The sequence below is a fragment of the Arabidopsis lyrata genome, assembly GCF_000004255.2.
Source record: "Arabidopsis lyrata subsp. lyrata unplaced genomic scaffold ARALYscaffold_8, whole genome shotgun sequence".
NCBI lineage: Eukaryota > Viridiplantae > Streptophyta > Magnoliopsida > Brassicales > Brassicaceae > Arabidopsis > Arabidopsis lyrata.
Window position 1 is genome coordinate 12,257,352 of NW_003302548.1, and position 17,372 is coordinate 12,274,723.

Here is a 17,372-nt window from a genome sequence, read left to right on the forward strand (position 1 = left end):
TAGCACAAATCATTTCAAAATTCAAATGTTTGATTGAATTCACACTAGACACTCTCCCTAGTCTTCTCACTTTTAAATTTGAGACTTTAATCTTTCAGATTTTAATTAGACTGAAAGTTTATACATTTAGTTTATAAAGTTGGAAGTCAATCTTGAAAGAAAAAAAGAAATTGAGGGGCTCTCTTGTAAATCTCTTAAAAGTAAAACACACTATACGATTGTTAGCTAAAAATACCCTAAAAATCGAAAATCTCTGGAGCAAGAAAAAGCAGAGAAGAAAACTCAAAAACCTTTCACTTACCTCACTCTTCTTCGTCATGGCGAGCAATCCTTCGCAGCTTCTTCCATCAGGTATGCAATTTCTCTATACATCTCTCACTTTTTTGCTTTTTATATGGAAGAAAATCGAACCGGATCTGCGATTTTGGTTTTCAATTTCTTGAGCGATTTGGTGTGTTGTTGTGCAGAGCTAATCGATAGGTGCATAGGATCGAAGATATGGGTGATTATGAAAGGAGATAAGGAGCTTGTTGGTATTCTTAAAGGCTTCGATGTTTATGTCAACATGGTTCTTGAAGATGTCACCGAATAGTAAGTCTGATTTTAGGGTTTATGCTTTGGAATTCGATCTGTTGCCTGATCTATTTTTGCTTGACTTATCATATTTTATGGTTTAGGAAGTGAAACACAGACATTGAAGCTTGAAAATTGATACTTGAAATTGGCTTTAGGAGGCTGTGATATACAGATTCCAGCATTTGGGATTTTGTTTCTTACTACTAAGTTTTTTTTCAGTAATTGATTGCAATATGCTAATTTCAAGTTCCGATACTGACCTGAAGAATGACGTTGCAACCAGTTCCTGTGCATTCTAATTTGTAAATTTCCATCGAAGTTTGTTGCTCTGCTGAAGGATGATGTTTATTGCGTATGTATATAATCTATGTAGACTGGATCATGTGCGAGTTTTAGTGACATGAGTTTAGTTTGTTTGTGCACGGATAGTGATTTAATGCTTTAAACGCGTCTTGCTTTGGAGATAGGATCTCACAAATTCAAGTTTTGGCTGTATTGATAGAATTTACTAATTTAAGTATAACTAGTTTGTGTGTGTGTGTCTAAATTAAGCATCATCGTGCAGTGAGATCACAGCTGAAGGAAGACGGGTCACAAAGCTTGATCAGATTCTACTCAATGGCAACAACATCGCCATTGTAAGTCAAACAACACTTCTTATCTATATTTTTGGAAGATGTGAACAGATATGTAAATTGGTTACTCATTTCTACAGTAGCCATACATTGTATAATTTCCTTGTGATCTCTTTTCAGTTATCTTGAAATAAACAGTTGATCATTTGAATTGTCAAAATGCTAAGAAACCAATATTGAAAATGTTTGTGATGCAGTTGGTGCCTGGTGGGTCTCCCGAAGATGGAGAATGAGATTCGCGAGTGATGTTCAGAATTGTGTGAGGAAGGATGTAACTTTTGATTTTAGATATAACTCTTTGTTCGGAGTAGTAGTTGACGTTCAAACTCAGAATGACAAAGTTTTCATTATTCAACAATGTGAAAGAGCTAAAGCATTAGATTTTTAAGACTCAATGTATCATTACTTCTACTTATTCAAGCTCTCTATGCTGTTCTAATGATCATCACCATTAGCCACTCGAGCGTTGGACAAGTTATCAACAGAGTCTCCCCTCTCAAAAACAGCTGCAGCTCCCATTCCAGTGCCTGTTACATTCACATTTTACATATACCATTAACATAGGTAACCCATTGAACCGATTCAATTTTGGAAAAACAATCTCATATATACCTATGCACATTGAGATTACTCCAAAGCGGCAATCTTTCCCTCTCCGCTTCATCTCATGCAACAATGTCGCAACACATCGAGCTCCTGAACAAAGAGACGCTCTATTAGCATGTAAGACATGTTGCATATTATTTGGTAAGCAAAGCTTGTGTAAGTAGTGACCTGTAGCACCCAGAGGATGGCCAATAGCAATGGCTCCTCCATTAACATTGACCTTTTCCATATCTAGCTCTAGCTTTTTGCAACAGTACACATACTGAGATGCAAATGCCTGTTTAAAAATTTTATCAATAGAGAGATTCATAAGTATGTTTTATTCTGAATCAGAAAAACACCAATGTGAAAAACATTTTACTACCTCATTGATCTCGAATAGATCAATATCGCTGACGTTGAGGCCTGCAAGTTTAGTTGCAGCGGGAATGGCAACAGCCGGACCGATACCCATTACAGATGGATCCACACCAGTAACAGCAAAGCTCCTGCATTGTTCCGGGATCAGATTGCTCGGTTTCTTGAACTGTCAAAATGTTGACACAGTCTCTCCATAATCATTTTACCTGAACACTCCAAGAATGGGAAGTCCCTTCTTCATTGCCAAACTTCTCTTCATTAGCAGTACAGCTCCAGCACCATCACTGATCTGGCTAGCATTACCTACACAATTCCCACATGAATGCTTCAATCCATGATCTAACTTATTTCAGTGAAAGTTTAGAAAGTTGTGTTTCTCACCAGCTGTGGTGGAACCGTTCTGTTTAAAGACGGTCTTCAGCTTTGCCAGATCTGCCAAGTTTGAGTTTGGACGTACACCGTCATCAACAGATACAACAATTGCCTTCTCTGCTTTAGTCTCGGGGTCCACAATCTGTCAAGAAGAATCGTTTACAGAGAAAGCTCTACTAAAATGGTTTTAAAGAAGTTAGGAGCTTCTTGTGTTTACCTTAGTAGCAACAGGAATTATTTCATCCTTGAGTTTACCAGACGTGATTGCAGCTGCAGCGCGTTTGTGAGACTCCACCTGTTGATTACTGAATCAGTACTTATATGAAGTAGGGTGAGAAGAGTGAAGAGAATAACTAACTAACCGCAGCCATATCTTGCTCTTCTCTTGTGACACCGAATCTTTCTGCAACGTTTTCAGAAGTAATTCCCATTGGAAGCAAACAATCACGAGCTTTCGGGAAATCTTGTGCCTATTCCCATTTAGGTATACAAAAAATCACAAAACTCTCCTTGCTGAGTAAATTTATACACTCATTGAGATAACCTACTCTTGGATTAGAGGCATGAAAGCCACCTCCAGGAATATGATCAGTTGACATTGATTCCACTCCAGCACCAATACCTGTCCAATTCACAAAGTTAAGAGAATCAATCTCGCAGCCTAGACAAGCAGCTAGAGACTACAAAAATCTGATGAAGCTGCGTGACTACGTCTTACCAATGTCGTAATAACCAGCTCTAATGGAAGCAGCAACATCAGCAACTGCTTGTAGTCCTGATGAGCATTGTCTATTGACAGTTCTAACTGGCACGGTGTCTAGCTCGTAAAAGAGAAAGACGAAGCAACATATCAACAACTTGTCTCCTGTGAGATATTATTAAGTTTCATCTTTAATGAGATTTAGTACCAGGAAAACCAGCAAAATAAGCTGCTACTCTACATTCCATAGCTCTCTGAGAACCGGGCGCTATCACGGTACCAACAACGATATCCCCAACTTCACTTGGATCCAAAGATGTTCTTTCCACTACAGCCTAATTAGATCACAACATGAAACATAAGAAAATCATAGATACTACTACTCCATGTCTGAGTCTGAGCAAGGTTTAATTGATGGCTTACCTTAAGAACAGAAGCTAGAAGATCATCAGGAAGAGTGTCTTTGAAACCTCCACGTCTTGCTTTGCAAATGGCGGTACGATATGCCCTGAAGAAGAAGAAGAAGAAGAATCAAGAAACAAGAAAATCTAAAGAAAGTGAAAGTGAAGCAAAACTCAATGACTTACGCTACAATCACAATGTCATCTCCAAAAGCAGCCATTGGGGAAACCTCAGAAGCACAATTCACAAGCTAAAATTAAAGAAAGATTCAAGTGAGTCACACAACAAAACAAAGTTAAAGATCATCATCTTCCACAAACATTCTCAATGTCTAATAAAACTCTATGACTCATGATTAAGACAACTAAACTTACAGAAAAAAGAGAAGGTTCATGATTAAGAGAAGAATTAGTAGAAGAAATTGGATTGAGATGACGAAGCAAAATCTTTTGTCTTTCAACAGCTTTCTCCATGATTCTCTCTGTTCAAACACTTGTGTTGCAGCTGAATTTCTAATGGTGATTGAAAGACAAAAACTTTCCGGGAAAATTGAACTGGGTTTGGTTGATTTTTCTGGAAAAGGGAAGACTTTAAGTATAAGAAGCTTCAAGGTCCTCATTTTTCTCGTGAGTGAGATGTTTTGATCGATCGTTCTCATAAGTCTGGTCTGATTGGTCTCGTTGCCAAAACCTTGTCTTGTCGTTTTTGTTAACAAAGTTAACGGCGTTACGAAAATATCGCATCTTTTTCATGTTTTGCTCCCCACAGAAACTCACGCCGTTAAGAATGTGATCGGAAATTTTTCGTCGGCAACTATAACTAAACCAGGCCACGTGGGAAGAATCTAACTTATAAAGCAACAAATGTTTCTTTTCATTTTGGGTAATATTGATTTTGATAATTTGAGTAATTTCACAAAATTATTAAGAATTTTAGTTAATAATTTGGATATCCAGATAATTTACATGATTTGACCCATAAGAATAATTCATATAGGATAATAGATTTTAGTTGATTAACCTTGGGGAATGTTTTGTTTTAGTAAGGAAAATTTAGTATTCTTCAATGATTTTATAAAATTCTCAAGTCCAAAAAACTAGTTTTTGCGACTAGAATATAGCATCTAATAATCAATTTTGAGAGACTAAAACGGATTTTTTAGATAAGTAAAGTCTTTAAGACTCGTAAAAGATAAGATGGAGAGAGGTCAAGAAAGTTACCCGAGGATGAATGAACTTATTATGAGTTCCAGTGGATTTGATAAATATAGACAATATGCAAATGTTGAGATAACCTATTGTTCAAGATTATATATACAAAAAGAGTGTTGAGAGTTAGATGAGGAGTGAAAGAAGTGACGTTACATTTGGCATTTAACTCTTTTGACATACTCTTTTGCTTCTCCACCACTCTTCTTACCAACCTCCTTACTTACCTTTCATCGTTTTATGCTACCTAACCTTCCCTTCTTGTTAGATTTCTTGCAAACCTAATTTATTTTATTTATTTATTGAGTATCTATCTATTACAAAGAAAAGTTTCATTAAAACAAGAATAATTGTAAGGTCTTTAGTCTCACTTGGACCCTAACACAATTTCATAATAATTGTAAGGTTTCTAGTCTCACTTGGACCCCAACACAATTTCATTGTTATGCATAGATTTTCTATATCTCAAAATATGGAATAGAGCATAGGAGCATAGCTGATTTCAAAGCCAAAAACGTTTTCTTGTTCATATTGATTGGAGAGATTGAATGTCAAACAAGGAAAAGTCAAATTTCGTAGTTGACTAAGATTCATTGTAACTATGGATAAAAAATCATGGTCCAGCCCTAATTTAAATTGAATCCGTCCACGGAAAGGCTGAACTTGAAAAATCTAAGGGTTTCAGGTAATAGTGGATAAATTGTTACAATCATAAACGTAACAATCAAACTTTGGATTTTTCGAATATCTCCTATTTATTCCTTAGATTGGAATTTTTATTCAATTGAAAAATAAGTCAATTTTTTTCTGGTTCTAAAGCTAATAGTTCTAGGGATCGGCTCACTTCTTTGAAATTGTAGATGAATATAAAAATAGATAAAACGATAAAGTACAAGTTTGTTTTATAGCAATAGTCATTAGTCATTGTTGTTTCAAAGTCACTCTATTTATCTGTCTAGATAATATTTTACCTTCTTCACTAATGAATCAATTAATTAAAATCATGTTTGTATAACTAATAAGATCTCCTAATTGGATCGGGGACAAACACCTATAAAAGAATCGCTTGGATTTAGGAAAAAGTTGCTTAGATTTATTCAATCGTGTCTCTAAAATCTTACTATAAACAGATCAAAATAAAAATGATTTATATTTCTATATAGGATAGAGTTTACATATACAGTTAAGAACATAGGATTCGATTTATATCTATTGATTTATTGTTTATATTTATATGTATGTAATAATATATACGTCCTCTCTTCCTAAAAGAAGAATTTTCTAGATTTTTCACATATATTAAAAAGCAAACATTGTCTAATTATTTCAACATTTTTATTTTTATTTTTAACAACTTCGACATTATCTTTTTTGTATTAAATATTTTCTTATAACTATGAACTAATAGTAGTTTACTAAATAAAATTAGGTTCAACCATTGAGTTTTGCGATTTATTAATGTCAATCAATAAAATAAAGAGCAAAATTAGAAAATCAATCTTTGTGGAACAAAATAAAAGAAGTTAAATCATCAATCGTTTAGGAACATACGAAGTAGATACTAGCATTATTCATTTTCTTAAGATACAAGCACTCAATTTTATATATTTCTTGATTCCCTGTGAATTAGGGACATAATTTTCTCAAATCCAACAACTAGGGATATTATGCTGATTCTTTTGAGTTTAATATATTGGAAATTTCCACAGATTTTTTAAAGAAAATTCTGAACAAAACTAGAACATTCCAAAATAATTGTTACTCGAACATCTTACCATTGGCGATGAAAACCTCCTTCGAATTTATGGATTTCTTATATGCATTTGGAAGGAAAATGATAGTTTGGAAGGCTCAAAAACAACTTTTTAAACTTACTTGTATTATTGTTGATGAGTTAGCAAAAGAAAAAGCTATAAAACTTAAAAAGGAGTGGAAAAAGAGCCTACTTACTGGATTAACTAAAGTGTCTGGTAGATACACAGATGGCAAGTTCGCAGAATTGATGAGATTTATTAAAAATGTACTTTCTCACAAAGGAGAGGAACAAAACGTTTGAGCCTCCTGTCCTGTTCCAAGACCAGATCTTTGCAGTGTTCCTCGAGCCTCATGTTGGCTGCTTCTTGCACGAGTCAGTGTTCCTTGAGATTCCTGTCCAGTTCGAGCCTCAGTTGTCTGCTCGGTTTGTTGAGTCTCATGTTGGCTGCTTCTTACACGAATCTCCTCAGGTCGAGCCTCCTGTCCAGTTCCAACATCAGTTCTCTGCTGGTTTCCTTGAGATTCTTGTCCAGTTCGAGCCTCAGTTGTCTGCTCGGTTTGTTGAGTCTCCTGTTGGCTGCTTCTTGCACGAGTCTCCTCATGTGGAGACTCCTCAGTTCTCTGAGGATTTTTTTGAGATTCCCCTTGGGTGTTTCTTAGATTATGAAGGGCGTTTCTAACATGTGTAACCTTATCAGTTTTAGATGTAACATGTGTAACGTGCAGGTTTGTAGGGTTGTGTTATATTATTCAAAATATAGAAGTAGTAGATAGATTTTCTCCTAATGTTGAAATGGTTTTATATGTCAGCTTATTCCTAGGCTTAATTTCCTTGAAATCTTTGACAGAATCTTTCCGAATTTATTCATTGAAGTGTACAAAATGGTGGTTAAAGATTTCAGAGGAGAGGCGGAATTCACCAAATTCTTGTGAGGTAAATGATGTTCCTCTTTTATTTTTAATCTCATTTCATTTCTTTCTTGGGTGCTTATATGGTTTTGTTTTTGTTATTGCAAAAGAAGATTTCATGTAGCTCACACTATATTATTTGTATTAAGTTAATTCTCTTGTACTGCTTTTGTATATATTTGAGATTGATGAAAAAGTATATTAAAATTAAATGTCCATGAAGAAAAAAATAAATAAATAACTTGCGTTAGTTGTTTTTTATTTGTAAGGCGAGTGGGTTGTCTCCCAATCTTATAAGCATTGAATATCACACACGCAGTTTTGGAATTTGTTGCTAAGTAGAGAGCGTTGATTAGTACCTGACAATCAACTCGAATCACATGTGGAGCCAAATAAACAATGTCAAAGTGGATCCCAAGTTCAGATGAGAAACTATCCACCGGAGACAAAGTCCTATATTTCACAAAACTCAAATACATCATTACTGAAATAACCAAGTGACTTCCAAAAGAATGACATCATTCTTGGCAGAAGTAAGAGGATGGTGCTTACCTAGTAATAATATTCTCTTTCTGTTTACAAAAAATGTTATTCTAGAATTTTATTTTTGTTTTACAGAGAATGTCTACTATATTTTCAATGTGATTTTAAATCATTTTACACTAAAATTTTTAGTTTACCTTTAACACAAAACTATTTTTATTGAATTTAAATTATTAATTATTTATTAAATATATATATATATATATATATATATATATATATATATATATATATATATATATATATAAAATTTAAATTTTTTTTAATTTGTGTAAAATGTGCCAAAATGACTATTTTTGTAAAAGAGATGCAAGCTAAACGGGCCGCCACAAATCCATAAACGTAAAACTAATTAAATTGGCTTACTAACGTTTTGGGTATAGTGAACAGAGGAAGTATCCAACTAAGAGGAGACAAGTTGCAAGAGAATGTGGGCGGTGCGATCAGTCAGGAGTCAGGACCCATCACAGTCTTTATGACTACCCATTTGCTTCTCAAGTTGTGGAGTCTTCTGCTTCTATTACTTGTTTAAACAAAATATTGATTTCGACGCAACACAACTTTTCATTAACTAAACATTAGTTCATATATTGTTTATTAACCTCAACAAACGATTGAATCTAGGCACTAATGAATCAAGTGGATGGTCATAGTTCGTAAACGAAAGAAGTTCTCCTCCAATTCGATCGGCCACACTATTTCCTTCACGCAATTTAAACACACTCTTGAAGTCTCATTTTTTGTTTTAAAAATATATCATTACATAATTAAAACATAATTCTGTAGTAAAAACATACAAAGTGTTTTTTGTAACTTAGATTATTAAAAATTATAAAATAAAATAGAATTACAAGAATCAACTTATATTTATAAAAATATGGTGTGTAAATATGTGCTCGAAGAAGCTAATCTTGTGAAGCTATTTCTTGGTGTGCCAAAATGAAAGACAAAGGTAATAGTCAAAGTTCACTAAAGGAGTGGAATTTGAGAGGAGATTATAATTAAGCCAATAGCAAATAGAGTTCCATTTAGAGAAGATGCAAAACCCAAAAATGCTAATCTCAAGATATGAAAATATAAAGAAGTTCCATTTCCCAATTCAAACGTCTCTTTCTTTCTCACCAATCAATCTCCTTTTGATTAACATGCACTACCTTTTACTCATCCTCTTCTCTCTCTTTATCTCTGACTCTCTCTTATCTCCACTGTTCCCAAGCCCATACGGGCAAAAGAACCTGCTCCCAAAGTTGGCTCTGCAACAGAACAGAACACTTAATAGTTACACTAATGAATCCACTCACACAGATTCTTCACAGTTTCCAACTCTCCTCAAACACCATCTTAAACTTGACTTCTCTTCTACTTCTCATCTTCACACTAGCCTTTTTAAACTCATCCCCTCAAGCCAGAACCACACACATTCGCTCTCTCTCTCTTGGTCTTCAGCTCAAGGTATAGATATTTTAAGGTTGGCTCTCCAAGTTGTTTTGTGCACTTATTGGAAGTTAATCTAATGTTTAGTTACTTTTTGTGTGTGTGTATAGATAACATATAATGGAAGATCATTACCATCAAGTAGAAGTGGAGGAAGAAGAAGAGATCAAGCCATCCAAAGAAGCCAACAAGACAGACGAAGACACATCATCATCAAGAATATTCCCCTGCCTCTTTTGTTCTAGAAAGTTCCATAGCTCCCAAGCCCTAGGAGGCCACCAAAACGCCCACAAGAAGGAGAGAACCGCTGCTAGAAGAGCGAAAAGGGCTTACGATTTCATCAACAGCAATGACTTGCTTCACACGTTACCTGTTTTCTTATCCTCTCCTTCTCGACGCCACTTGACCATCTTAGGCTACCCTGCTTCTGCCTCTGTTGCCTGCTTTCCAGCGGTTCATACTGACCATCCGATCTTCAGATCCAGTGGTTCTCATGTCGTGTTGGCCACATCCCACCAAGGTAGAGAGTGCAAAGGAGGGTATTTTGGTCAACAACATGTTGACATTTTGGATCATCACTATAATGTGGTGAATAGTGACAAGGGTAAAGATCAGTGTCTTGATCTCTCCCTCCATTTGTGATCTTAGCGTTAATCGTTAGAAACAACAAAATCAATTTAATTAAAGCCAAAATCATTACAAAATTCGAAATCAAGAATCTAATCATCCCAATAAAGAGACGTAAACAAATCTAACATGAGTGATTACTGTGCTGCAGTGACAAAAGATTTTGTTGTGATAGGAGCTTTATTTGGTCAATATCTTTTTTTGGATGAATCAAATTAACGTAAATGTTGTTGAATAATTATAGAATAATTATATCTGCTATTTATATCAAAATAGTAAATTGTACCCTAATCGGCTAGCTAATCCATGTGTTTTTTTTAGCTTCAGCTTTGATTGATTCAGTTCAAAATAACCAATTCGGTGGAATGTTGTTTACATAAGTAAAAATATATGGGTCGGTAAGATTTTTTCGTGCCACATTATCGACTTTAACATTTACACTAAGACAATCTATGTTTTTATTTGCAACACAATAATAATAATTAGAAACAAATAAAAAAAAAAATGTTACATGAGTAGTTGAGTCAGACCATTAAGATTCAATTTAACAGATGAATCAATTAAACGTTTATTTTTGAAATACAACTACTGAGACCATTATGAGGTTTAATTGCATGATGTTTAATCCCAATTTTCTTTCTCTCATGGCTCTCATGTAACACTTTTTTTTTTTTTTTTTTTTTTTTGTAATCACTTATTTTAGAATGAAAGAAAAATATAAAATAGTTGTAGGGAAGGTACATGTCACCAAATATTAAAATTTATTTGATGTATTTTAGTGAAAAGAAAACAAATCTCTATCTAATAAGTCACAAGTCAATTCACAAAAAACTGCTACATTCTCCTTCTGGCATCTGTCATAAATCCCATTTTTTCACCTTTCAGAATTGTAACAGGAAAAACTTTATTATTAAATTGAAAAAAAAAAATTACGAAAAAAAAAAATTCAACTGCTCGCTTTTTTTCCACGATCTATATTCCCCACTTCATCACCTTTCCTCTTCAACCATGAGAAAAAAAACATTATTTCTTCCGCCTCTTACTTTGCCTCCCCTCTTCACATCATTTCCTTCTTGGATTCCAATTCATCTATTGGGTATGATGTCGTTACATGATTTACTTTTAGGGTTCATCATCAATCACATGTCTCTTCCTCTATGCAAGTTTTCGGATTTCTCAAGTTTATAAATTTCGTTATAGTTCAATTATCTTCTCTCAAGTGATTTGGTGTTATTGTGTCTGCAAATTTTAGACTTTTGGCATTACTGTGTCAACCCACTGATCCACATGGTCTATTCTCTTATCCAAATTTCATAAGTTTCTCTGCTCATAAAATTCTCTCTATTTAACAAAAACAACTTTTTATTTGCAAGTTCATATTCCAAATTCCAATCTCCAATTATGCCGCTCAATATTCCACCTATCTCTCAAATAACTCTAGTAACTGATCTATGTAAAATCAAGGTGAGAAGTGTTTGTCTTTGGGGATTTCCACAAAAATATAAACCAGAGGAATTAACAGGAATGAATTTTCTTCTTGTGGATGATAAGGTACAATTTTGTGGGTCTTTCTAAAGTCTTATTAAAATCTGTGATTTCATGATCTATGTTAAGATTTACTTAGAAGAAGGATAAGTGATGAGACTGATATAGAGCTCTGTTGTGCTATTATATTATAGTTTTTACTATCTATAAAGTTTGGTATTTAGGCACGGGCCATTACACTAGTAAAAGATACTCCCTCTGTTTCATATTATAGGATGTTTTAGCTATTTTATTTTGTTTCACAATATAAGATGTTTAGGACAAAAATGTTCAAGTTTCTATGCAAAATTAAATTTATATACATTTGTGACTATTTATATTCTGCAATATAAAATTTCATTGGCCAAACTCTCTTTAATAAAATATTAAATTATGTTCTTAGGGTAGAATATATAAAAACAAAGAAGATTATTTAGTTTCTAAAAATTTGTGCTTTTAGCCAAAACATCTTACATTTTGAAACAGAGGGAGTATAACATATGTGTCTTTTCCCTAAATTTTAGCTTATTTCACCATCATTTTATAGTAATAAATAACTTGATAAAACATTAATATATTTATTCAAATATGTAAACGAACACTTAAATCAATTTAGTTTTAATAAAAATAAAAATAAAAAACGAAAAGATATTAAATTATATATATATATATATTTTTATGAATATTATTTGAAAAATTCAAGATAAGAGTCTATTTTAATTTAATGACATATTAAAATAATATAATAATAGTGTATTAGTGTTGAAAAGAGAAAATACATTTAAGAAAACAGTTGTCACGTGTTTCAAAAATTATATAAAATAATTAATGGGAGAAACTAATTAATGTGCGCTGAACAAAAAATAATATATTGATGTGGACAATATAAGACCTACAACTTAATTACATTAGCTGTTAAATGTTTTATTTATTTATTATTTTCCTCTCAAAACTAATTTGTAAATTGCGACCGAATGAAAAATAGATCGAAGAACACTCACACATGACATGATCCGTTGTTGGCCAAACTCATTATTGTTGTTATTGAATATCTATGCATATTGTATAATATTGTTTCTCTTAATTGATGTTGATCAGTCTAAAAGCCTAATCACTGTTCAACATGTGAAAATTAATAAGACAACCGAATTAATATTGTGTGTACTTCTGGAAATAGGAGATTATTGAGATTTTGTAAATTTCCAATTTTTGTAAGTAAAATTAATTAGTGATATGAAATTTGATCAAATAAAAATAAAATACAACACATAAAAAACTAACTAACTAACAACTTCTCTTGACTTGGTTCAACAATTTTAAGAAAACTAAGCTGACAAAAAACAATATCAATGTTAATGACTTAATGTGCTAATCTCCGTTAAATTTGGTAAGGATTGTGATAGTCTATAATAATGCATTTCATTGGTCTGCTAATATGCAATCACATAGTCCATTGTAGTTTTCTTACTATTCTCCATCTATATGTATACACTAATATCATACAGACAAATATAAATATCTTTTGTCAATCTAAATTTTGTTTTATTCGTATAATATTCTTTTTATAAACATAGTTACACATAATTTGTAAGCTGTAGATCATAACTTTTAACTTAAATCACTTAACTTTTTTTTTTTTTTTTTTTTAACTTTTTCTTATTTGGCATCAGTGTATAAGTAACTGTATATTATATGAACAGTTATAAAAACAGTAGCAAAATTTAACGTTTTCTTTAAACATATAGTAGAAAAATATAAACAAACGATGATGATTGGGTCTTCAAGGTTAATATGAACGCACTTTGATTGGTTAATTTATATGATCTGCCACGTTGATCTAATCACCGGCGTGTTTTCCGGACATTCGACGCCGACGAACAGATATGGAGTATTACATTAATCAAACATTGACGTGGAAACTTTTATGAGAAGAACGTGTCCGAATGACCAGCCGTCCGGGCACGTGACACATCTGACCCAGCACACGTGATAGAGAGAGAGGGTAGTAAGGCCGCTAAGAATTTAAATTGGATAAGGCTTTAGCTTTTTCTTTTGGTCTCTTTTTTGATGGTGGATGATGATCTCTATCAAATCTATTTCTAGTCATGTTAAAATTGGTATCATAGAAAATAAGGAAATTTTTAAAAAATCTTTAAAATTAACACATTTTTTTTCCAATTTTTATGGTATTTATATAAAACCCTTAAAATAGATTTTTTTTTTTTGACAAAAACCTATAGTTTTTCGTTCTTATATTAAATTTGTTTAACTAATTAAATTTGTTTAAATTTGATAATTCTCTTCAAAGAGAAACGGAATATAAAAAGAGAAACGGAATTTCTCTTCAAAGGGCTATTGTGGTTGGTCAGAATTTTCCTAAAAGGTATGATGTTGGTCGATTGTGTTTGGATTTTGCATATATGGAGTTGAGTTTTAGTGGTTGTAAAAAATGGTTTTACTACGGTTTGATTTCCGGTTTTTTATGGTTGGTTGTGGATACTATAAGGGTTAAAATATCTAGATTCAATTGTGATTGGGTTTCTTTAAAAAAGAATCAAAGGAATGCAGGTCATAACTCGACGCACTATGGCACGGTAAAGGACTTCACGGGTGGACGCAACCCACCGAAACACAAAGTTGATAAATGAAGGTTTTGAGTTGGAATTGTCAAGGACTTGGGAATAAAGCAACTATCGGTTATTTTAGGGATATATGGAAACAACACCGGCCAGACTTTTTATTCCTTTCGGAGACAAAACAACCTTCTTGGTTTATGGAAAAATTTATCGGTCATTTTGGTTACAAAAATTTAAAAACAGTTGATCCTATCGGTTGTAGTGGCGGTTTAGCCCTTTATTATAATAATGATTTTAATGTTTCAATTATTTATGAAAGTAATCGTTTAATTGATGTTGAGGCGGTGATAAAAGGAAAAACAATACATCTTACTTTCGTTTATGGTGATCCGGTTCCAAAAAATAGAGATCAAGTTTGGGAACGGTTAACACGGATCGGTTTGATTAGAGACACACCCTGGTTCTTAATAGGTGATTTTAATGAGTTAACTGGAAATCACGAGAAAAGAGGTGGTACTTTAAGACATGCATCTTCTTTTATCCCTTATAATTTAATGATTCAAAATTACGGTCTTTTAGAGTTTCCATATATCGGAGATTGGTTATCATGGCGGGGTTGGCGGGATAAGAAACCAATACGGTGTCGGTTGGATAGAGCTTTAGCAAACGAAGATTGGCATGAATTATTCTGCAATTATTTCGTTGAATATTTACCAATGGTAGCTTCCGACCATTCACCGGTGGTAGCTACGCTCATGGATAAGGTCCCACATGGGAAAAGAAATTTCAGATTTGATAAAAGATGGATTGGAAAGGAAGGATTAGTCGAGGAAATTTCAAATGGTTGGAATTCTGATCCTCAGTTAGGAGGGGGAAAATTTGTGGAAAAATTGACTAATTGTAGGCGGGCTATTTCACAATGGCGGAAAAATTTAACTCCCTATGGGCGGCGAACAATTGAGGAACTAAAATCGGAATTAATTCTGGCACATAGAGATGATAGGAGAGCACGGGAAGAGATTACAGAATTAACATTGCGGTTGAAAGAGGCTTATCGAGATGAGGAATTGTATTGGCATCAGAAAAGTAGAAGCTCTTGGAGGCAACTAGGGGATAATAATTCAAAGTATTTTCATGCACTAACAAAACAAAGACGGGCAAGGAATCGAATAACGGGGCTACATGATAAAAACGGAATTTGGTTTGCAGAGGATAAAGATATTCAAAATATAGCAGTATCTTATTTTCAGGAACTGTTTACTACAACTAAGCCTGAGGCTTTTGAGGAATCCTTGGCAGAAGTTCAATCTCTGATTACGGATCAGATTAATAATTTTCTAACGGCACCCGCAACGGAATGTGAGGTGAGAACGGCTCTGTTTATGATGCATCCGGAAAAAGCGCCAGGTCCTGATGGAATGACAGCCTTATTTTTCCAAAAGGCTTGGGTTACTATTAAAACAGACCTTCTTTTTCTGATTAATTCTTTTTTAGAGGATGAAATTTTTGATAAACGGTTAAACACGACTAATATTTGTATGATTCCAAAAACGGAAAGACCGACACGGATGACGGAATTATGGCCTATCAGTCTTTGCAATGTTGGGTACAAAATTATATCAAAGATTCTTTGCCAAAGACTCAAGACGGTGCTACCAAAACTGATTTCGGAAACACAATCGGCTTTTGTAGAAGGACGAATGATTTCAGATAATATTCTCATTGCACAAGAGATGTTTCATGGGTTGAGAACTAACCCATCATGTAAAGGAAAATTTATGGCCATTAAAACGGATATGAGTAAAGCTTATGATAGGGTGGAATGGATTTTCATAGAGAAGGTTTTAAGAAAATTGGGTTTCTGTGAAAAATGGATTAAGTGGATAATGTGGTGTATTACAACGGTCCAATATAGAGTTCTTCTTAATGGAGAACCTAGAGGACTAATAGTACCAGAGAGGGTTTACGACAAGGAGACCCGCTCTCACCTTATCTATTCATCTTGTGCACTGAAGTGCTAATTGCAAATATTCGGAAAGCTGAACGGGAAAAATTAATTACGGGTATCAAAGTAGCAAATGCAAGCCCTTCAGTTTCACATCTGTTATTTGCGGATGATAGTTTATTTTTTTGCAAGGCTAACAAGGACCAATGTGGGGTAATTTTGGAGATTTTAAAGAAGTATGAAGCGGTCTCGGGACAGCAGATTAATTTTTTAAAATCTTCGATTCAGTTTGGGCATAAGGTAGATGATGATATTAAGGAAGAAATCAAATCTACCTTAGGTATCACTAATATCGGTGGAATGGGTTCTTATCTTGGATTGCCGGAGAGTTTAGGGGGATCGAAGACAAAAATCTTCTCTTTTGTCAGAGATAGACTACAAATAAGGATTAACGGATGGTCGGCAAAATTTTTATCAAAAGGGGGAAAAGAAGTGATGATAAAATCGGTAGCTGCAGCATTACCAACTTATGTTATGTCATGCTTCAGATTACCAAAAACAATCACTTCTAAACTTACTAGTGCGGTTGCTAATTTTTGGTGGAGCTCAAATGGTGATTCCAGAGGTATGCACTGGATGGCTTGGAATAAATTTTGTAATAGCAAATCAGAAGGGGGATTAGGGTTTCGGAACGTTGACGATTTTAATTCAACTTTACTAGCAAAACAATTATGGCGGTTGATCATGGTTCCTGATTCTCTTTTCACAAAGGTGTTTAAAGGAAGATATTTTAGGAAATCCAATCCTTTGGAAAATATAAAATCATATTCTCCATCATATGGATGGCGGAGTATATGTTCAGCTAGATCTCTGGTTAATAAAGGACTTATTAAAAGAGTCGGATTTGGGACATCCATCTCGGTTTGGGAGGATCCCTGGATTCCAGCTCAATTCCCGAGACCAGCAAAGAGTAATGGTTCAATTGCTGACCCATCATTAAAAGTTAACGATCTTATAGATAGTCGGTCGAATTTTTGGAATATTGATCTCTTAAAAGCGATCTTTGATCCAGAAGATGTCGCGCTAATAAGCGCCATACCTGTGAGTGCACCAACAAAGGAAGATTCTTTGGGTTGGCATTTTACAAAATCCGGAAAATATACAGTTAAATCGGGATATCATACCATACGGATAGAAAAG

At 33.8% G+C, this 17,372-nt stretch overlaps 3 protein-coding genes across 4 annotated transcripts; 2 read left to right on the forward strand and 1 right to left on the reverse strand.

The window, feature by feature from the left end:
• Positions 1 to 234: 234 nt before the first annotated feature.
• LOC9301759 (sm-like protein LSM5) lies at positions 235 to 1,626 on the forward strand. Its single transcript, XM_002863879.2, has 4 exons — positions 235 to 351; positions 468 to 591; positions 1,142 to 1,214; positions 1,409 to 1,626. Exons 1-4 carry the CDS (start codon positions 318 to 320, stop codon positions 1,442 to 1,444), a joined length of 267 nt encoding a protein of 88 aa, XP_002863925.1. The 5' UTR covers positions 235 to 317; the 3' UTR covers positions 1,445 to 1,626.
• Positions 1,476 to 5,044, reverse strand: LOC9300002 (3-ketoacyl-CoA thiolase 5, peroxisomal). Of its 2 annotated transcripts, none has more exons than XM_021010006.1 (14): positions 4,872 to 5,044; positions 3,837 to 3,901; positions 3,673 to 3,757; positions 3,458 to 3,584; positions 3,268 to 3,366; positions 3,098 to 3,171; positions 2,912 to 3,019; positions 2,767 to 2,844; positions 2,559 to 2,691; positions 2,384 to 2,480; positions 2,182 to 2,305; positions 1,986 to 2,094; positions 1,824 to 1,907; positions 1,476 to 1,738 (listed from the first exon to the last, which is right to left on the reverse strand). In XM_021010006.1, the coding sequence occupies exons 2-14, from the start codon at positions 3,869 to 3,871 to the stop codon at positions 1,647 to 1,649; spliced, it is 1,245 nt and encodes a 414-aa protein (XP_020865665.1). In that variant the 5' UTR covers positions 3,872 to 3,901; positions 4,872 to 5,044; the 3' UTR covers positions 1,476 to 1,646. The 2 variants fall into 2 exon arrangements, with proteins under 2 accessions (XP_020865665.1, XP_002865685.1); XM_002865639.2 differs by having other exon boundaries at positions 4,026 to 5,044.
• Positions 5,045 to 8,929: 3,885 nt separating this feature from the next.
• On the forward strand, positions 8,930 to 10,353 carry LOC9301761 (protein LATE FLOWERING). The gene is made up of 2 exons (XM_002863880.2): positions 8,930 to 9,518; positions 9,611 to 10,353. Exon 2 carries the CDS (start codon positions 9,621 to 9,623, stop codon positions 10,140 to 10,142), a length of 522 nt encoding a protein of 173 aa, XP_002863926.1. The 5' UTR covers positions 8,930 to 9,518; positions 9,611 to 9,620; the 3' UTR covers positions 10,143 to 10,353.
• Positions 10,354 to 17,372: the final 7,019 nt, after the last annotated feature.

Bases quoted from the DNA above. Each gene is read 5' to 3' on its own strand.
- LOC9301759 (XM_002863879.2), top strand. From the start codon at position 318: ATGGCGAGCAATCCTTCGCAGCTTCTTCCATCAG. The intron at 352-467 runs GTATGCAATTTC...GTTGTTGTGCAG, and splicing joins TTCGCAGCTTCTTCCATCAG to AGCTAATCGATAGGTGCATA. The intron at 1,215-1,408 runs GTAAGTCAAACA...TTTGTGATGCAG, and splicing joins ATGGCAACAACATCGCCATT to TTGGTGCCTGGTGGGTCTCC.
- LOC9300002 (XM_002865639.2), bottom strand. From the start codon at position 4,124: ATGGAGAAAGCTGTTGAAAGACAAAAGATTTTGCTTCGTCATCTCAAT. The intron at 3,585-3,672 runs GTAAGCCATCAA...TGATCTAATTAG, and splicing joins TTCTAGCTTCTGTTCTTAAG to GCTGTAGTGGAAAGAACATC. The intron at 2,095-2,181 runs GTAGTAAAATGT...ATTTTTAAACAG, and splicing joins ATCTATTCGAGATCAATGAG to GCATTTGCATCTCAGTATGT.
- LOC9301761 (XM_002863880.2), top strand. From the start codon at position 9,621: ATGGAAGATCATTACCATCAAGTAGAAGTGGAGGAAGAAGAAGAGATC.